This window comes from Rhinolophus sinicus, chromosome 1 (assembly GCF_057876585.1).
Source record: "Rhinolophus sinicus isolate RSI-liver-muscle chromosome 1, RSI-T2T, whole genome shotgun sequence".
NCBI classification, from domain to species: Eukaryota; Metazoa; Chordata; class Mammalia; order Chiroptera; family Rhinolophidae; genus Rhinolophus; species Rhinolophus sinicus.
In genome coordinates, this window is record NC_142501.1 from 54,033,705 (window position 1) to 54,055,844 (window position 22,140).

At 39.4% G+C, this 22,140-nt stretch overlaps 1 protein-coding gene across 9 annotated transcripts in view; it reads left to right on the forward strand.

Annotated features, from left to right (window-relative positions):
• SCN8A (sodium voltage-gated channel alpha subunit 8) overlaps window positions 1-22,140 on the forward strand; it is a 164,158-nt gene that overhangs the window by 49,370 nt on the left and 92,648 nt on the right. For all 9 annotated transcript variants that reach the window (XM_088799440.1, XM_088799442.1, XM_088799446.1 and 6 more), the window contains exons 3-4: window positions 19,784-19,901; window positions 22,044-22,134. In XM_088799440.1, coding sequence (XP_088655566.1) covers window positions 19,784-19,901; window positions 22,044-22,134 — 209 coding nt within the window. The remainder of the gene's footprint in view (window positions 1-19,783; window positions 19,902-22,043; window positions 22,135-22,140) is intronic.

Genomic DNA, 22,140 nt, shown 5'->3' on the forward strand with positions numbered 1-22,140 from the left:
CTCTTTATTTAGAGGTTGAAAGAAAACTAATTCCCTATTAGTAAAGTTCTGGTTTCATCCCATTGTGGACTTTACAGTCTCTAGGGTCACGGGGCCTTGAAATGTATGTATCACATTTTCAAGATGCTTTTGTACCAGGTGGTGCTGGTGGGAGCTCTCGGAAGCTTCCTGAGGTCCTCAACAGTATTATCCATGGTGCGTCTCACCTGACCTTCCCGGCTCATCCCTGAAAACACCCGGGATCATCCTGTTTGGGTTGCCTCAGACCTCCCAGTGCCACAGCATTTTCTTTGCCTCTTGGTGCTTTGTTCTACTGGCTCCTTTCTTCAACTTTCTTGTTCTTCAGCTGTTTCCTGCAAAGAATTGAATTTGAGGACCATTTAACTATTTTCTTTCTTTTTTTCTGAGAACAGAACATTTTTACCTGTCATGTTTAGCTCTTAATAATTGCAATTAAATAGATATTTAACTTACTTTAACACATAAGCTCCCTGAAAGCAGAACAAGCTGTCTTCATCACTGTACACTCAGCATTTAACCATGTTGTAGAAGGGACACCAATCAGTAGATTGACAGCAGGAATTGACACATGAGTGAATGGCTCCGGAAGACAGGTTATGTGGCTATATCATCAGGAAGCTCTATTTTAGTCCATTTGGGCTGCTACCATGTTTCCCCGAAAATAAGACCTAGCAATCAGCTCTAATGCATCTTTTGGAGCAAAAATTAATATAAGGCCCGGTCTTACATTGTATTATATTATATAAGACCCGGTCTTATATTATGACCAGTATTATGCCTGGTATTATATTATACCCAGTATTATATTATATTATATAATATTTTATATTATATAAGACCCAGTCTTATTTTACTATAAGTAGTAAAATAAGACTGGGTCTTATATTAATTTTTGCTCCAAAAGACGCATTAGAGCTGATTGTCTGGCTAGGTCTTATTTTCGGGGAAACATGGTATTCAGTAAAAAGCCTCACCTGACCCTCATCTGCCCACTACCTGTCTTCCCGCACAGGTAACCATTGTTAGTAGTATCTTCCAGCATTTCTTTATGTACAAGCAAAAACAAACAGGTATTTTAAGGACTTTGAACTGTCCTGAATGCCTTTAGTCTTGGTTTTCTTTCTATTTTCTTAAGCCTGTTGAAGACTTAATTCTGTTTTTCATTTTCCCTTCTTTCATAGTATAGAATCTTAAGTTTTATCAATGTAAATTCTCAATGCATTTCTCCCCTCCCACACTTTTCAAGTGAATAAAATCAAGGACTTTTTCTTTATTGCTTGAAGTATTTTTCTCTTCACTACAGAAAATAGTCTGCAATGCTTAATAATAACTTGTTGAATTTTAGATGGCCACATATATTCCTAATAACTGTCATAGGCAGCAGTGAAGTCTATGGATTAAGTTGAAAGAAGGACTGCAGAGTTGGCTCCTACCCCTTTTCCTGCCTTTTTTTTTTTTTAAGAGATGACCTGAACTTTTTTTTTCTTTTTTAAAAGATTTTATTGGGGAAGGGGAACAGGACTTTATTGGGGAACAGTGTGTACTTCCAGGACTTTTTTTTTTTCCCCAAGTCAAGTTGTTGTCCTTTCAATCTTAGTTGTGGAGGTTCTGTTCAGCTTCAACTTGTTGTCCTTTCAATATTAGTTGTGGAGGGTGCAGCTCAGCTCCAGGTCCAGTTGCCGTTGCTAGTTGCAGGGGGCGCAGCCCACCATCCCTTGCGGGAGTCGAAACCGGCAACCTTGTGGTTGAGAGCCCGCGCTCCAACCAACTGAGCCATCTGGGAGGCAGCTCAGCTCAAGGTGCCGTGTTCAATCTTAGTTGCAGGGGGCGCTGCCCACCATCCCTTGCAGGACTCAGGAATTGAACTGGCAACCTTGTGGTTGAGAGCCCACTGGCCCATGTGGGAATCGAACGGGCAGCCTTCGGAGTTAGGAGCATGGATCTCTAACCGCCTGAGCCACTGGACCGGCCCCCTTTTCCTGTTTTTAAGACTAATCATTGATATGTGTGTGCTTTCTGTTTAATGGGTCAGAGAAGAAAGTCCTATAAATAAAAACCCAAATTACAGAATTGACTCATGTGCCTTTAAATAGGTCACATTCCTATTGCATTAAAAAATTATATATGATTTCCCAAAGTTTAATTTACCTTCAACTTTTCATGTCTACCTTTTCCTGCACATCAAAGACTACCTAGAGTCATAGAAAATTAGAATATAATAGCCTTAGATATCCTCTAGTTCAGCTTCTTCATTTTATAAATTTAATGAGGTGTGAAGTACTTTGTTCAAAGCCAACACCATGCTTAGTTGTGGCGCCAGGACTTCCTAACACTCAGTTAATTACAACATATTTCTGGATCTCCACTTTTCTAATTTTTCATTAATCGATCTTCAGATTTAGTTGGCTGTGTTCTTCTGAAGCTAGGGAGGCAAATATAGAGACAAAAACAAACAAACAAAGAAAAAAACCCTTCTTTTTCATTCACATCCCTGACAACCCCTGTGGTTTATGAACCCTGCTTAGGGTGGGTCCCAACAAGTGCAGTGCTTCTGAGGGACAGGATGGTGTTATGTTAGCTCCAGTATTGTGTCTTCCCAAGTAAAGGAGCTCCGAGTAGCTGAGCAGCCCTAGACCAGTTATTTCAGAGACTGGTCAGCTGGTCATGTAATCTGGAGGCAATTTGCTTAACTTCCATATATTATTATTTTTTAAAGAAAGATTATCTCCCACCTGCCCCAATCCCCCAGCCTACCAGCAGAATGGTACAGTGAGAAGAGCACCTAATAAGGAAAATGAAAACCTTCGTTTTAGTTCTACCTTTGCCTCTTGTTTGCTCTTAGCCAAATCACTCAAATTCTCTGGCTTTCAATTTCCTTATCCATAATATATAAGATGATATATATGATTGATATATAGTATAATATACTATGATATAGTATAATATAAGAGTGGGACCTATATCTTTCTAATTTTATTTCTCACTTCTGCCTACCACAGGTTATATTTTAGCAGTAGCAAATTACTTGGTTTCTACTAAGTAGTTTCCTTAGTGTCCCCTGCCTTCTGGTCTCCATCTCCTACTCTTGGAATGTACTCTGTCCTTGAACTTCACCTTTTGACACTACCCACTTGTTCAGGTCCAGGCCTGAGGCTTCTTCCTTATATATAGCCTGCATTGATTCTCCTACCCCAGATCTGTTTCCTCCTTCTTCTGAATGTCTATAATACATTAAGATCTTCAGCCCTACTTTTGATAAGAAGTGGGTTTTAGGTTTAACTCAGGTTAGATGTGGCAGGGCACCCTGTTCCCAACAATGCTTACAATTTTCTCCTCACATCACTAATGTTAGTGCCATCAGCTTCCACAAATGAAGAGCTCTAAGTGACACCACACACACACACACACACACACACACACACACACACACTCATACACTCACACAGTCCCATGACCTCCTGGCAGAAAACCCTTGCCAAATCTGTTTTCACACACTTTCAGCAGTTATGCAGAGCAGACACAGACTTGCATTCATTAGGTATGATTTGAAGTATTGTTAATGAGGTGTTACATTGCCTGCTTTTGCACATAAGCCTAGATGCTTCTTTCTGTTTTAAATAAAAACTACATATTTTAAAACTTGGTTTTATTGTTAAAAATTTTTTTACAACAATATAAAATGTAAAATGATGTTTCCGTTATTTTATTCACCAAATCTAATTGAGGCAAATGGCTGTGAGCCAGTGGGAGGTAGGTGATTCTCAGGGTGATGGGTTTATGATGTGCACGTTTGGGGTTCTTTCCCACTCTCCAGGTATCATTATCTAGAAGGGAGGGAATGTAATTAAACATTCCTAAGTCAGATTCCCTTTTATAGCCTTAGCAATAGACCAAGAGTTGGGAAATCTTGTTTGTGATCCCATCCACATCTAATTCTAGGTGATCTTGGACTTGTCACTTAACTATTCAGGGTCTCAGTTTCCTCAATCTAGAATATTAGCTAATAGCTAATATCGCACCCATCTTATAGGGTTGTTATAAAGATCATTTCTTGACTACCCTACATAAAACAAAACAGCCTATTGCCCCAAACCTGCTTCATGTTTCTCCATAATGCTTGGCAACACCAGATGTATAATATATTTATTTGTTTATTGTTCATTCTCTTGTATACTCATCAGCTGGAGCAGTGCCTGCCCTATAATAAGTGCTCAATCAATATTTGTTGAATGAATGAATTAATCGTATGAGACAATGCATATAAAAGCAGTATGTACTTTTCTAAATGTTTTAAATAGGAAAGGTGACATGATTTTTTTTTCTAATGAAAAATTTTCCATCTACTGAAATGAAGTAAACTCTAGGGGGGAAAAGACTGATTACCGATATACCTTTTCTTTTCCTAAAGAATTAGTTTCCTTTAGGGTCTGCGGAAGTGGACCAGGAAGTAAGTTTCCTGATGTTTTCAAGATATTTGCACAGGGCTAGATAACTGTTGTTGTGTTATCAGTCTTCTCTTGCAGGACCTTAGAACTAGAAAGGACTTTATAAAATGTCATTAGGTAACAGCCTCTATCTAGTGCTTGAATCTCTTCTTGATTTATTAGTATGAAGTGTGTATTATACAAAGGATGTTATTTCCTGAATATTTTAGTTGTCCTTTCATGTCTGCCTTTATTAAGTATTGTTTTTTTCTTGACTGTGTTAGTTGTGTTAACTGACTATAAAGGAAGTGAGAGAAGCTGATATGGAATATACACCAGCTTGGGTTGTCTCATAATAAAAAATGATCCATTTATTCAACAAATACTTCTTGAGTACTTCCTATGTGTGAGGCATTGGGTTCTGTTGGGGGAAAGCAAAGATTAATTAAGTCCATTCTTTACCCTTAAGTAGCTTATAACATGGTAGCATATAATGTGATACCACTTTTGACAAGGGGGCCCCAGAATGGGCCTTACTTTATCGTAAGAGTGGTATTTGAATTACACCTTGGATTTTAGAAAAGAGGGATAGGCTGGAACATTCTAGCAGAAAGAACAGCATAAACAAAAGCTCAGAGGCAAGGACATAGGACAATTAAAAAGCTGAGTAATCTAATTTGATTGGAATGTGGGGAAATGACTGAGGAGCAATGGGAGATGAGGCTGGGAAGGGAGAGCTGGAGCCAAATCATGGAGGACTTACAATGTTGGACTAAGGAGTCTGGTGTTTACTTGATAGCAGTAGAGAACTACTGAAGGTTGTAGAATGGGAGTAAGGATATGGGATCAAAGCTGTGCTTTAGGGAGGTGGATGTGGCAGTGATATGTCGGATGGACCAAAGGGACAGAACTGGGACAGAGAAACCAGCTGTGAAGGAAGAAGGTCTGAACTATAATGATGGAAGTGGAAAGTAAGGGGAATGGATGAAGTCAAGAGTTGTTACAGAGATGAATTGATAGGCTTTTGTGATTGTGGAGGAGTTCAGTACATTTCAGCATCAGTGGGAATTACAGGGGTACCTACAGATATACCTAGATTTTTCTCCAGAAAAGAGCCTCAGGTGTTCTTTGTACAGTATTAAGTGGTGATTCCAACGCTCTGAGCCCCGTAGTGTAAGAGACAACTTTGACCTGAATTCTAGGATGTGCCTTATTAGCTAATTGCCTCAGCCATAAAATGCCACTGATGGATAATTTTAGGAATTAGTTTCTGATGGTTTCTCCAGGGTGTGGCTTATGAAATCTTACTCTAATAAAAATTGACCTGTTGAATGGGTTATTTAATAATGACCATTTGAATGCTGGAGTATGTCTCAAGTTTACAGTGCTATTGATCATCTGACAAGATTTTAAATTAACCATATTTTAAATTCTTTCTTAGTCAAGGAGAGTAAGACTGTGACATCATTATACAGAGGGATGCTTCTCTTACTAATTGTTTCCAAATTTACATGAGTTGTAGATTCTTTACATATGGTTCTTTACATGTAACCCTGTTTGACACAATTCAAGATTAAGATTGCTCCATTATGTGACTATTTCTGCCAACTCTGTTTCTAGCAGTAGAATTTTTTGATCAAGCTCTGAAGAGGCGCTCCTGTCCCAGACACTTTGTTGAGGTAACAAAGTTTGGTCTATTGAATCAAGTCTGAATAAATGTCAATTTCAGAGGCTGAGGTATCCCATCTGCTGTTCAAGGCCAATCCCTCTCCCTCTCCCTTTGATCCCATTCATGCCTTCCTACCTTTTCTAGAACTTCACTCTCTCAGTTGTCCCCTCTCTTGTCTGTACTTTCAGTCTTTCCCTCTTACCTGGGTTCCTTCCCCTCAGGCAGTTCCTTCCCCTCAAAGCCTATCCCATCACAACGAACTCTCACTTGACCTCAGATCCCCAGCTAATATAATCTCTCTTCTTATTGAAATTTTTAAAGAATAGCCTTTACTCTCTGTCACCACCTACACGTCTCCCACCCTCTCCACACGTGCAGTCTGACTGCTCATCCTCCCCTTTCTACTGACATTCCGAAGGTAAGATCCTGTATGATTTCAAATTGCCAAATCTAAGAGACTTTTTTCCCCCAGTTCTTATCTTACTGATCCGCTCTGCTGTATTTGACAGCATTGATTACTTCCTGATTCTTGCAGCTCTTTGCTTCCTTGGCCTAATTCTCCTTGTATCTCAGACTATCCGTTCTCTTTCTCTTTCATTTTCTCTACCTTTCCGTTAAATGTTACTATTCCCCCGGGTTCATTCCTTGGCCTATGTTCCTCTAATTTGGCACACTCTCCCCGGGTAATCTCATCCATTCTCTCAGTACTCTAGAGTCTGCATCTTTAGCCTTAGAACACTCCTTAAATGTTCAACACCTTGCCAGGCATCTCTACATGAATTTCCCGCAGGTAATCAGTGTGTTCAAAAACGAACTCATTTTCTCTCCACAAACCTACTTATCTTCTTTCATCTGTTATTTTCATTGATGACAATCCAAATTCTAGATCTCATTATTGACTCCCCAATTTTCCGCAGTCCTTGAGGGTCACCAGTATCAGGGAGTTCTCAGTAGGATGTTGGGCCATTTTTTACAAGTTTTAAAAAAAAATTGGGGCTTAGAAATGTTAATTTACTTGCTCAGTTTCCCTCAACTAGTGTGTAGTAGAGCCAGGTTTCATTTCCAGGGATGTGTGAATTTAACACTCATGGTCTTTCCATCATATGCTGTCTCTATGGAGTATATTGCAGAATGATTTTTTGTTTTCTACTGTCATTTTTAGATGATTTTCTATCATTTTGTGCTACCTCAGTATGAGTTAGCATGTTTTTTTTTAGTTCATTTGTTTCACACCATATCTTCAGCATGGTATCTAAGACAGAACAGATTAGAAGACTTTTGAACTAAAATTAATGAATTTTTATGGGTGGACGAGCTAAAGGGTAGAAAAGGTGATGATATTTCAATTATACACCTAGCAGAAAGTTGGATATAGTTAGTTATAGGTTAGTTGATTTTGGTTGTATCATTTTCTTATGTCTAAGAGATTCATTCATGCATTCAACACACACGTATGAATTGTCTACCTTGGGCCAAATGGGCATCATATTATGTATTCTGTTTGCTAAGCTGAGAAAGGCACAGTAGTTAAAAGATATATTCCCACCTTTAAGGATCTCAGAGTCCAGTGAAAGATACTGATATGTAAACAAAAAAAAAATGCCAGTGTTATGGTAACTGCTCTAAAAGAAATAAGTACAAAGTATCGTGGAGACACACAGTAAGGAAGGATAATTCTTTTTGAGAGAATTGAATAGGGCCATCTTCAGAGCAGAGGTGATATTTGGGCTGGACCTTAAAGTAAAACAAAATGATTTGTTGGGAAAGAGAGCAAAGAGTAGTTCAGGTATCGGGAAGACAGAGATGCCTGAAAAAGGTTGAATTGTTTAGACAGTGAGTTTAGTTGTGACTGGAGCATGGGGTGTGGTTTGGTACAACAGGAGATGAAGTAGAGAGGCAGGTTGGGTCCCAGTGTGGCGTGCTAAGCAGGTTTTGTTTTCTCCCACTTCAGAATTCTCAAGTCTGAAACAGCCCCTGGGGCCCATTCTGAGCCAGTATAGCCACACTGGGGCCTCTTAGTGACTCTGGACTCTTGGTCTGGCATATGCCCAGGTGTCCTGCTGGCTTCTACCAAGCGTGTGAATACTACCTAATGTGAATGTGAGCCCTGAAAGTCTCCCAATGGCCACCCCATGTTTGGAGCCAAAGAGCAGAAGGGGTGGCAATAGTCTGTGGTAGCAGTGGCGTCATCATAACCACAGCATTTATTGAGGGCGTATTCTGTGCCAGGCACTGTGTTAAAGACGTTTTGTGAATTTTCATTTAATTCTCCTAACACCCTAATAATACTAGTGATTGATAAGTACTATCCATCATTATCCCGATTTTATCAATAAGAAATCTGAGCCATAGCAACCCAAGTAAATTGCCTAAAATCATGATAGCTAATAAGCAGCAGAGCTACGTCCTGTATCCAGGTCTTGCGGCCTCAAAGCCTTAAACCACCCTGCTCTGCTGCTTTCTAAGAAAGAAGAGAGTGAGAATAGATTCTAGACTATGAATACAGTGAATCGAGGGGTTAATGTGCTTTCCAGAATAAACCTGCGTTTTGCTCTATCCTAGAGCAGCTGCGGAGTGTAAAGGGGAAAGCGTTCAAAGACAAACCCATATTGAAGGACAGTGAGGAAGAGTGGCAGTGTGAGAGGTTCAGAGCTGCCCTGCCTTGGGGAGCAACATCGTGCTGGCTCAGCGCTGAAGCAGGTGCACGGCGCTGCTTTTCCGCCAGGTAGGGCTTCCTGTGAGCAGGAAGTGGGCAGGAAGGGTGTCAGCTGCTCCAAATGTGGGTTGGAGCATGGGGTTACAAGGTCAAACCAAATGGGGAAGCGTATGCAGAAGCACGTGGAAAATTGTAAAGCACAGGCAGGTGTAGTGCTAGCATCCGCTTCATCAAGCTTAACTCGGGGGCAAAAGACCATAAAGAGCTGTGTGATCTGCAAGGCACGTGCAGGGGCTTTTCTTTTTTGCCAGCATTAAAGGGATTAAGTAAAAGAGAGTCCCTCATTGATCTGCGGATTGGACCAAGCGACCTGGCGTGGTGACGAGTTCAGGAGTAGAAGCCAGGACACCTGGACCCTCGTCACTCTCAGTCCTGTTCACCAGCTCTATGGCCTTAGCTTGGGCAGAGCTCTCTGTGCTTGGTTTCTGGTTTGTGACGTGAGGAGTTAGATTTGGTGCATAGTTTTGAAGCTTTTTAAACTGCAGTACGGTATGATAATGAAGGTGTAGGCTTGGCAGTTAGACTACCTCGTTCAGTTCTAAGTTTCACCACTTAATAACTTTGTGGTCGTAGGCAAGTTACTTAACCTTCCTGCCTCGATTTCATCATGTGTAAAATAGTACCTACCTCACAGAGCGGTTACTGCGCACCAGTTGTTGTATGAAGCATCTGAGTAGGGTGCCTGCCACAGAGTAAATGCTTACGAGGTGTTAAATGTTACTATTTGTTCCAATAGACTTGTAGGTATAATTATCAGTGACTATAAGGAATAAAAAAAATAAATACAGGATGTAGAGAGCTCTCTTGCTCAAGCCTCAGTGTAGTTGGAATAGAGATTCGGAAGGCGAGGGCTCTAAATTTTCATATAGTTCAAACAGAAGTACAAACCTAAAGGGAAAAAAAAAATGCCCATGTGCACATGTCCTGCTTTAGGTCAGCATTTCTGAGGGCATCTGGGTACCAGGACACAGGCTCTCTGGAAATTCAGGCCAGTTGTGCTTTTGCTGGAGCCTTTCCTGGGCCCCACTGGGACTGTAGTTGTGACTTGAGGGATTCACTCAGCAGCTCAGCATTAAGAAATGCATCAGTGCTCTTTGCAACATGGTGGAGTCGTTCTGACAATACAGGTAGTAGAAATCTGTTTAGAATCAGCATTATATTTTATTTTATTAAAGGAAAATTTGAAAGGACATGTATTTGTTGCCTGCTGTATTGGCTGTGTAGATAGGTGCTCAGAAGTGAACGCTAAGTGGCTGTTGATTAGTTCTTGCTGCTGTCATCACTGCTATAGCTGCTCTCCAGATCGGCTATATTTATGTTACTGTTGGGTGGAAGAGGGCTTCTCTGTTGATGCGCTCTCTGAAACCAACAGGCAGAAAGGATTTGCCCCTGGTACAAGGTGCCAGAATTAAGTGTTATGAATTAAGGATAATTTAAGAATTAAGAATTTCTAGTTAAGCAGGAAAGAGCTAATGACGATTATAAGTCAAACTGGCCAATTGCCTGGTTCAGAAGAGGTACATAGGTCTGGGAGCATAAGGTATGTATGTTAGGTTTAGGCAGGCGAGAATTTAAGGCTAGAGAAGTCAGTTAAAAAATCAGAGGGTTAGGCAGTTCCAGAGGTTAAAATGGTTAAGATCTAGGTTCCAAAGTCTGGGAGACAGTCATAGGTCAGTGTCAATAACAGTTATAGCCAGAGATGCTCAAAGGATATTGGTTCCCAGCTGCCCTCTGGGAGATGAGCTAAATGTCTGAGCCCCTAGGTCTTCGTTATAGCCGGAAGGTCACTAGATACCTGCAAGTTACTTTGCTTTCACTGAGATGGTGACCCCTCAGGCGAGGGAGAACTTGTGTGAGTGGAGAGCCACTCACCTGGGCCACGTGTCCCACAGCAAACCAGGGGCAGGATACTAAACATTTCCCTAAGAAGCTTTCTGTCCTGTGATATACTCCACCCCTGCACTGAGTACTCTTCTCCATAATGTCTTTTCATATTTATGTGCCCTTTATTATTTTAATTTATTTAACTTATACTTTTTGTGTGGTTGGAAAATTAATCCTGTCCTGGGGTGAGTATGGGGAGATGCCAATAAGTCGGCTGCACTGCAGTTCTGTGGTAGCTGTGTGTGTTCACTGGGCTGCATTTGCAGTATGTTTGGTACGTAGGTGCGTGTGCTCGTACCTGGGCTTGCCCGGTGTGGTCCCCAAAGAGAATACGTCTATCTGCATTAGCAGTGTCGGCGCTCCATCGTGTGCTCCAAGGCCCACGTTACTAATTAGAAATAAAAAGCCTGTGCTTTTCAGAAGGCTCATTTTATGCCAGCATGACACATTTATTAATACTCCACGCCATAACTCGTTAAGAGCTGTTCCACCGCTCTTAATGGGCCTTGTGCTCAAACACATTCAGTGGCTGTTGTTATAAACTGATATTTCCCCTTGGGCAGTAAACCACAATCCAATTTCAATTTCCCTTTTAACTCATTTACTTCACAAAGATCTAATTTAAGACAGATTAGGTAAAATATTATTGGACTTCATGGGCACCAAGTGATTGCTGCTTAAGAAGTCTTCTTGTAAGAATCCAAAGCTTGCTGTCCTTCCCAACTCCTGGTCTTTACAAGGGCGGCTGTTGGAGGACAGTGTTGAACAAGGGATGAATCTCCTTTTCTGGATTCTCACCAGCAGTTCAATGATGATTGTTGAGATTTAATCAGCCATGTGTGTGGCTTAAAAATTCTTCTATGTATTATTTTAAAAAGTATTCCCATCACCAATCACCCCTATTCATTCTCTCTCCCATAGTCACTGTTCCGTCCAGAGCAGGTGATAAAAAGTAGGGGAGCTCGGGCAGGCAGAAGCAGTTCTGCCACGGGACTGCTCCACGCGTATAGTTGTCAGGACAGTATCAAGCACTGTTGACCCTGGACTTGACAGAGTTTCACTTGAAGGAGCAAAATAACCAATTTGGACAGTTCTACCAGGATATAATGTGAAAGAATAAATAATAATAGGCTTTCTGCTCAAAAGTATGTTTTGCTGCTTTGTTGCGTTTAATCTTGGATGCTTGTATGTATTTTCTAAGTCGTGGAATCATGGATGTCAGAGCTGGAGAGGACCTGGGCATGCCCATCAGGCAGCCCTTCCTCTCCTTTGATTGATGAGGAAAATGAGATCCAGCGAGACGCAGTGGCTCACCCGGGCTGTGCAGCTGGGTAGAGACAGGTGAAGAAGGCGAACCCAAGTGTTTTAGGACAACATGCCCTGAGAGACGATCTGGTGGTTCCCAGGTTCTGGTGAGCACAGAGATCTCTGCGGCTGACTTCATCAGAACCTCTGGGCCTCGTAAATCTGCAGTTTTTTAAAAAACTACTCAGATCATGCTTGTCCCCCTCTGGCCTAGCTCAGGAACTGGTATTATATACATTCCAGGGATCAGCCAACTCTGACCCAGGGTCAGATCAGCCCTGCCATTTGTTTTCATATGATCCATGAGCTAAGAAGGTTTTTGCATTTTTAAATGGTTGGAAAAAAGTCAAAATAATATTTTATGATGCATGAAAAGTAGATGAAATTTAAATTTCCTCGTCCATAAATGAAATTGTATTGGAACCCAACCACTCTTACGTGTTTACGTGTTGTCTGTGGTTACCTTTGCACTGCGGTTGCGTTGTTGCAACAGAGACGGTACAGGCTGCAGAGCCTCTAGTATTTACTACCTGGCCCTTTACAAAAGGGGTTTGCTGACCCTGGTATCTACTATCCTAGCTCTCAGGTTAGCCCTGAAAGCACCAGTGTTAAAAGGGAGATTCTTAAGCTTTGAGTATTTGTGTCAGTCTAAACACCATTTTGCCTTACGCAAGATTCAGTTATTGAAAATCTGATAAGAATTAAGTGTATGTAAATTGAATTATTTTAACAATAAAGCATGTTTTTTTGTGATGCACCCTACTCAAGTATAGAGGATTCGCCTTTATTTCAGGAGGTTTAGTGTGGACTAGATGTGTATTTCTCTGAATAGAAAAGAGATCTCCTGTTTTTATCCTTGATGAAGATACAGGATGTAAATATTTAGAAAGGAGTGATGATAAACTTTTTATTCTGTGTGCCTTATTCAGTACCCAAATTAATTACGAAATTTCTACTTACGCAAAATGTCCTTAATAAAGCCTTTATATTTATAAAACCCTAGTTTGTTTAATTCACTATAGGTTCCGAGTTTCCCTCAGGATCCGTCAGTCCCCTTCTTGCCAAGTCATCACTGTACTACCGTGTTTCCCCGAAAATAAGACCTAGCCGGACCATCCGCTCTAATGTGTCTTTTGGAGCAAAAATTATCTTATATTAATTTTATAAGATAATTATCTTATAATAAGACCGGCTAGGTCTTATTTTTGGGCAAATACGGTAATTCAGAATCCTAGCTACCTCCAAGGTCTAACAGTTTCAGTTTCCTAACGTCTTCCTTTTCTTTTCTGTCTTCTCCTTTTCCCTCACCTCAGACATACAAGCCTTTGCTCATTAACTAATCCGCAGGCATTTATTGAACACCTGCTCTATGCCAGGCAGTGTGCAGGCACTGATGTGGTAGGAAATACCCTCAGTGGTACCTCTACACCTCTTTCCATCATGACCAAACTAAAAGGCGAGAGAGATGGAAGGTACAGAGTAGGTTACTTTTAAAAATCCTGTTTCCTGTCGTCTAAGGCAGGTCGTGATTTTGCAAAGGCCTGGTGGTTTTTAAATCCTGGGACATGGGCCAGTGCTTCTTTCATTGTCGCTTAGGCATTTATGTAGTGGACCCCAGGGGCTCAAATTTCTCATTCAGCAGAGACTCCATCCCCCACACCAGTTTCAGTCTCTACCATATTGCCACTAAATTGCCTCTCAAGCTGGCGCAGTGGAAGCTGTAAAGAGGCTCTAAACTCTGCGTAATATACTGCTCTTCGCTGCGTGACCTTTGGTAGGTGGTGTCCCTCTCCTGAGCCTTTGTAAAATGCATCGGGGATAATAATCACTCCTTCAGCCCTACTTCACAGGAATATTATGAAGTTGAATGAGGAGGTTATTTAAAAGGCTTGGCATTTTCATAGAAGGAGTTGCTATAGAAACACAGAGGAGTACAAGTACTTCAGAGAGGTGGTTTCGGGAAAGTCCTGGGCTCTTTGTTTCTTTAGGAGCCAAAATAGGAAAGAGTCATAGCTGAGTCCTTGACCTCTTTCAGCCTAACCCCAGGTCTACTCTTTCCCCTTGCTTTTAGGGTTAGGCTTTCCCGACAGCAGACCCCACCAGAGCCAATACACTAGGGATGGTGCATTGAGCGTTTCCAGAATGTCTATGGCTCAATACCAGCACTGCTTTTCTGCTGGGGAGAGAATGGCGTGACTCTGCCAGATTCAGAAAGAAAAGAATAGAAGATGAGAGGGAAGAAATTAAAAAACAAAATCTGCCAGTAACTGTTTATTGGGAGCTCATGGGTTGAGGGCTGTATAGAACTGTGGGAGGAAGTGTGAGATTGGTTCCTGCTCTGTAAGAGCTTAAAACCTAGTTTCAAGGGTAGAGGGCTGGGGTGAAGGGGAATGTAAAAAAAAATAAAAGCTTAGAGAGTCGTGTAAGACACATACTCCGAGTATAATAGGAGTTCAGAAAAGGGAGAGCTGAGTACCTGGAAAGGTATCATGAAAAAAGGGGGACTTCAGTCCCAATTCAAAATAACGCCTACCTCGGTGGGAAGGAGGGGCTGTATCTGAGAGGAGTGCAGAAAGGAGCACTGTTGGTAAGGCATTGTTTCTTAGGCTAACTAATGGATACATAGATGGTGGTGGTATCATTTGTCATTGTTTTAGACCTTTACATGTCATATGTTTCAAAAAATTTTTTTATTAAGGTGTAACTCACATGCTAGAAAATTCACTATTTTAAAGTATGCAGTTCATTGCTTTCTTGTGTATTTACAAGTTTGTGTGATTATCAACACTATCTGATTTCAGATCATTTTCATTACCTCCAACGGACCCATTAGCAGTGATACCCCCCCCCCCCCACCAGTTCCCTTCTCCATCCAACCCTAGGCAACCACTAACCAACCTTCTGTCATAGATTTGCCTACTCTGGCCATTTCTTATAAATGGAATCATCTAATATACCTTTTGTGTCTGAATTCTTTTCAGAAGTTTCATCCATGTTGTAGCATGTATAAATAAATACTTAATTTCTTTCTTTCTTACCCACCTACCCCCCACCTTGTCCCAGATGTCTATATTTTTTAAAAAGCTGCTCACATCATTTTGAAGTTCACAATGGGTTAGAGACCACTTTTAGCTATTACTATCTTAATTCTGTTGTATGGGTTGATTTGAAAAAAATTAATAACACCTTACCAGGTACTCTTCAAGTAATAATGTGTGATATTTTTGACTGTGGTAAAATATACGTAAGATAAAATTTACTATTTTAACCATCTTTAAGTGCACAATCCAGTGGTATTAAATACATTCACCATGTTGTACAACTATCATCACTGTTCATCTCCAGAACTTTTTCATCATCCCAAACAGAAACTCTGTGCCCATTAAACGATAACTGTCCGTCTCCCCAGCCCCAGCTCCTGGTGTACTCTAGTCTACTTTCTTTCTCTATGAAATGTGCCTGTTCTATATACCTCATATAAATGGGATCACGTAATATCTGTCCTTTTGTGTCTGGCTTATTTCACTTCGCATGTCGTCAAGGCTCATTCATGTTATAGCATATATCAGAATTTCATGCCTTTTTAAGACTGAATAAAATTCCATTATATGATTAAAACCTCATTTGGTTTATCCATTTGTCAGGTGATAGACATTTAGGTTATTTCTATTGGGGTATTTAAAATAATGCTTTTATGAATATTTATGTACAAGTTTTGGTGTGAACACCTTTTTCAATTCTTCTGGAGTATACACCTAGGAGTAGAATTGCCAGGTCATATGGTGACTTTATGTTTAACTTCTGAGGCACTGTCAAACTGTTTTCTGAAGTGACTGCACCATTTTACATTCCTACCAGTGGTGTATGAGAGATCCAAGTTCTTCATATCCTTGACAATACTTGTTATTTTCCATTTAAAAAAAATTAGGGATGGCTGGTTAGCTCAGTTGATTACAGCGTGGTGCTGGAATAACACCAAGGTTGCTGGTTCGATCCCCGCATGGGCCACTGGGAGCTGTGCTCTCCTTAAAAAAAAAAAAAATTAGAACCGTCCTAGTGGGTGTGAAATGGTATCTCATTGTGGTTTTATTTGCATTTCTCTAATGACTAATGATGTTGAACGCCTTTTCATGTGTTTATTGGCTGTTTGTATTATCTGTTACATAGAAATGTCTATTCACATTCTTTGTTTGTTTTTAAATTGGGTTATTTGTCTTTTTACTATTGAATTATAAGAGTTCTTTATCTATTCTGGCTGCTACACCCTACGTAATTTGCAAATGTTTTCTCCCATTCTGTGGGTTGTCTTTTCACTTTCTTGATAGTGTCATTTATTGCACAAGTTTTGAATTTTGGTGAAGTCCAATTTATCTACTTTTTCTTTGCTTTCTTGTGCTTTAGGTGTCACATCTCTGACACTTGTCTAATCCCAAGATGTAAGCATTTATATCTCTGTTTTCTGCTAGGAGTTTTATAATTTTAGCTCTTACATTTAGATCTTTGATCTATTTTAGTTAATTTTTGTATAAGGTGTGAAGTACAGGTCCAAATTCATTCTTTTGCATGTTGTCCAGTTGTCCATTTGTTGAAGAGACTGTTCTTCCCCCTGTGAGTTATCTTACCATCCTTGTCAAAAATCAGTTGACTGTAGATATGTGGGTTTATGTCTGGACGCTCAGTTCTAGTCTATTGATCTATGTGGCCGTCCTTATGCTAGTACCATTCTCAATGCTATAGCTTCATAATAAGCTTGGAAATGGGGAAGTGTGAGTCCTCAACTTTGGTTTTATTTTTCATGATTGTTTTGGCTGTTCTGGTTCCCTGCATTTCTATATGAATTTTAGGATCAGCTTGTTAATTTCTGTCAAAATGGCAGTTGAAATTTTGACAAAGATTTCATGGAATCTGTAGATCAATTTAGGGAGTATTGTTATCTTAAAAATAAGTCTTCTAATCCATGAGCAAAAGATGTCTTCCTGTTTATTTAGGTCTTAATTTCTTTTCAAGATGTTTATAGTTTTCTGTGTCATCTTAAACTTCTTTTGTTAAATTTATTCCTAGGTATTTTATTCTCTTGGATGCTATTATAAATGGAGTTTTCTTAATTGCATTTTTGGATTGTTTGTTGCTAGTGTATAGAAATACAACTGATCTTTTTTTCTTGATCTTGTATCTTGACACCTTGTTGAACTTGTTTATGAACTCTAATAGTTTTGTGTGTGTGTATTCCTTAGGATTTTCTGTATGGAACATCATTTCATCTGCAAATAGAAATAGTTTTACTTGCTTAATTGATTTGTCTAGAACATCCAATACAAGTGTTGAATCTGGGTAAAATGGACATCCTTGCCTTGTTCCTGATCTTAGGGAGAAAGCTTTCACTATTATGTATGGTGTTAGCTGTGGAGTTTTCATAAGATGCCCTTTATTAGGTTAAGGAAGTTCCCTTCTATTTCTATTTTATTGAGTGTTTTTATTATGAAAGAGTGTTGGATTTTGTCAAATGCTTTTTCTGCATCTATTGAGATGATCATATGGTTATTGTCTTTTATTTTATTATTAGGTTGGTACCAAAGTAATTGCGGTTTAAAAGGTTAAAAATAGTTGCAAAAACTGCAATTACTTTTGCATCAACCTAATAATATTGTTGTAACACACTGATTTTCATATGTTAAATCATCTTTTTATTTCTGGGATAAATCCCACCTGATCATGGTATATAATCCTTTTTATATGTTGCTGGATTCAGTTTGCTGGTATTTATTGAGGCTTTTTGTGCCTGTATTCATAAGGGATATTAGTCCATAGTTTTTGTTTCTTGTGATGTCTGTAGGTTTTGTATCAAGGTAATACTCTTCTTACAGAAGGAGTTGGGAAGTATACCCTTCTATTTTTTGGAAGAGTTTATGAAAAGTTGGTATTAATTCTTCTTTAAACATTTGGTAGAATTCATTAGTGAAGTCATCTGATCCTGGACTTTTCTTTGTAGGGGTTCATTTTTTTTTAATGCTAGATGTAGAAGAGTATTTATAGTACAATCCCATTTGAGAGAGAGAGGGAGAGTCTTTTTAAGGCTATATCCATGTGCTTATATTTACACAGAAAAATTCTCGAAAGATATGTAAGTAGCAAAGGTTATCGCTGAGTAATGAGATGGAGCTTTTAGTCTTTTGTTCTTTTTTTAAATTATGAGCACATATTACTTTAAGTTTTTTTAAAAAGACTATTTAAAATGGCTCGCATTTGACCATTTGCTCTTTCGCTCACACAGTGAGATGCTAAGGCTGTGTACTTGCCACTGGCCAGTCTCCTTAGGAACTCACAGTCCTGTAGGCTCCTGCATCTCTGTCTTCAGCATCACAGTCTGCTGCTCCTTCTCTATTTTATCTTCCATCAACAGTGAATTACTTGTCAATCCCTGAAAACAACTTATAGTTATATGCTACCTGGCCCTTGTACATTCTGTACTATTTCCTTTCCTTGCCATTCCTTCCCCCTTTACCTGCCTAATTAATATCTCTTAATCTCTGCTTATCTTTTTAAACCTCTTCCAAATGTTAGTTATGTTCCTTTGTGAACATCCTTTCATTCCTCACCTAAGGAGGAAAAAAAAAAAATCTCTTCCTCCTGCTGCTTCTCAGACATTACGCATATTTTTGTTATTGAACTTTATATTTACCCTGCATCATAATTACGAGTTCACACTTATGTCTTTCCTAAAAGTACAGTTTTATTCAATTTTGTGTTCCTGGAGCTTAGCACAATGCTTGGCACAAAATAGATGCTCAAGGGTATTTTAATTGAGTACACCTGAAACTAATAGAATATTACATGTTAGCTATATTTTAATAAAAATCTTTGAAAAATAACATGAAAAAAAGGAATATTTTAACTGAATTGAATTCATGAGATAAGAAAAGGCATTCTGGGTAGGATGAGCAATATGAGCAAAAGCCAAAATTATGAATTACTGTAACATGAACTAGTTTGGCAAGACAGGAAGAGTCATGCTGGGAAATAGGGCTGAATGGTTTTGGCAAGGCTGAGAATGAGGCTCTTAAAAGCCAGCTAGTGCAGACTTGACAGGTAAATACTGGTGGAATGAAGAACTCTTCTCACTTCCTCCAAGTCTTTGCTCAAATCTCTCTTCTCCATAGGCTTACCCTGCCCACCGCCTTTAAAACTGCCACCTCTCCATTCCCCCATCCTCTTAGCCCAGGAATCTGGATCTCCCTTTCCCTGAGCTTTCTCCTTTTTCCATTGCACATATCACATTCTGCATCGTTTTTTCATTATGTTTTTAATTTATTACCTACTTTCCCCTTTGGAAAATAAACTTCCAAACTAGGTTATGCTTGGTCACTGATATTTCCCTGGCACCTAGAACATTGCCCGGTACCTAGTAGGCACTCAGTAAACATTTGTTGAGTAAATGAATCCTAAATTAATGAACGTTAGTATCTTGTCTAGAGCTGGCATGGATAGCTTAGGTTTAGTTCAAATGACTTGCTTCTGAGAGAAATAAGTTTATTCTGTAAAACTGCTAAAATAGGGCCAGCCATTTGGTATAATATGGGGCAGGGCTGAGGGCAAGGAGTTTAGGGACAGAGAGATACATTGCCTTAAGGTTTCTTGCCTTGGAAACCAAATTGAGAAGTAAAAATTATAAGTACATTTGAGTTTATTTATTTCTTGCTTAGAAAAATGTTTTGTGTGGTGATTAATTCCCATGCTTTAATAATTTCTCTTTTTCTTTCTCCACAGACCTTTGTAGTATTAAACAGAGGGAAAACTCTCTTCAGATTTAGTGCCACGCCTGCCTTGTACATTTTAAGTCCTTTTAACCTGATAAGAAGAATAGCTATTAAAATTTTGATACATTCATATCCTTTTCTGCAAATGTGGAGTGAGTGCAGCATTTGCATGGTCACTGGTATGTGTTTCTGAATTTTGACAACTGAATTGTATATTAAGTATTTTACCAATAGTGTAGTTGACTGTCCTGCTAGTCAGAGGTTTGAGGATGAACGTCTGCCAAATCCCGAGCTGTGAGCTTCAGCACATTCGTTTTTCTTAGGATGACATCATGGGAGTCTGGAATTTTTTTGGTATCATTAGAGGGACAAATTACATTGGTAACCTTTTCCCGAAGTCTTACTTTTTAAAGTCCTCAGACTTCGGTAATTTCATCCTGAGGCAGATTATTCAGTTTTTTAAAATGTATTAAAGTCCAGTATTAGAATATTTTGAAAGCTACTTCTTGAATTACAAATAGTTGAATAAATGCTTTAAAGACCTGCCTTGAACATTTTTTATTTCTTGAGCAGTGAGCTTAGAAAGTATCTGAGACGGTTTCTCAGATTAAAGGGCCTCCCTCCTTGGTGCACAGAGGTTTAGGTTTAGATTGCAGGGTTGATACAAATCTTTTCTGGTATTTTCACTTCCCTTAAACAGAAAATGCCAATTTATTTGTGTGGTCTGACTTCACGTCTTATTAATATAGGAGATCATACGACAGATGAAAAATTAAGTGATGGGTTTAGCAACTTTGCATAGTGACTTTAACCTCTAATGGTTGGTATTTAATTTGACAGTATTTGGTCCCATGCTTCAAAGAGTATTGTATCCTCCAAGTAGGATGAGGAAACCAGCAGTTGCAACTTGGTTTACGAAGCTTTAATCACATTTTATTAACTCTTAAGAATTTATCAACCTCGTTCTGAAATCTGTGGTTTACAAGCAACATCCCGTGTTTCCCCGAAAATGAGATCTAACTGGACAATCAGCTCTAATGCGTCTTTTGGAGCAAAAATTCATATAAGAATTCATAAATTCAAAAATTCCTATAAAAATTCCTATATTATAGTCAAATAAGACCGGGTCTTATATTAATTTTTGCTCCAAAAGACGCATTAGAGCTGATTGTCCGGCTAAAACTTATTTTCGGGGAAACATTTTAGTTCTGAAATCCAAAGGTTTCGAAGGAAATAACTTCTTCCCTTTTTGTTGGATCAGGAGATGGAGTGTTTTTTTCTCTTCTAACCAGAGCATGTTATTGTTCCCTGAAGAAAAATCCAGCTGTAAGACGTACTTTTTCTTTGTAAAACTCCACTAGTAGAATGCAGACGCTGAGTGCCATTAGGAAGAGAGAGTGAGTTAGCAACAAATGAAACATGGCTCCTGTGCTTGTGAAAGTGACAGTTTGAGTTTGAGTAACTCATACTGACCTCAAGCAGTTTAATTTTTCTCAGTAGACAAGAACAGAAAGGGCCTAGAAAGATCCTGGATGGGACTGAAATGGCAACAAAATGGTTTGTTATCTGTAAACAACCCTGGGTTCTTTCAGAATGAGAGCGGAATTACCTAAGTCTTCAGAAGGTGCTGGTGCAGATGGCTTTGAAGTCCTTACCCAACATGCCACGATGTGTTTCCAAATTGGATACATTCAGCACCCACTGGCTGTTGCCTTGTGTCCCACCCCCCACACTCCCAAGAACGATTCAGCCCTTTGGCGGACTAGGGAAAAACTTGAACCATTAAGCCATTAATTACATGTAGATTTTCAAATAACTAGTTATGTAAGACAATTCACCAAATGAGTGCTGAATAATGTAGGTTAGATTTAATTTATTTTCTCACCTGTCTTTGGAGTCTGGTAGACTGGTAGATTTTTGGTTACTGTGCTCAAAAGTATTTAGAGGCTTATTCCATACTTGAGGTAAAAATACTAAGAGAGGGGACTGTTTTATCTAAAAGGAGTGGAATAATGACAGCCCTTTTGAAAGACAGGCCCTCCTGCTGTGTCCATCACAATTCTCTGGTCAGCTGTGGATACGCGGTGGAATTCTGTGGTGACCATGGTTTTCGTTATCGCCTGGCCTTCTGCTCCTCTTCTGTGCTTTGCCTCCTTTCACGTTATTGATTTAGAGCTCAGGATACTCGATGTGAAATGTGTTTGTTTTCTGAGGGGAAAAAACAGGTCAAATTGTGTATGTATATTCTATGCTCCCTTGACTCTTCTCTACAGTGTTTAGCATGATCATTATGTGCACTATTTTGACCAACTGTGTATTCATGACTTTTAGTAACCCTCCCGACTGGTCGAAGAATGTGGAGTAAGT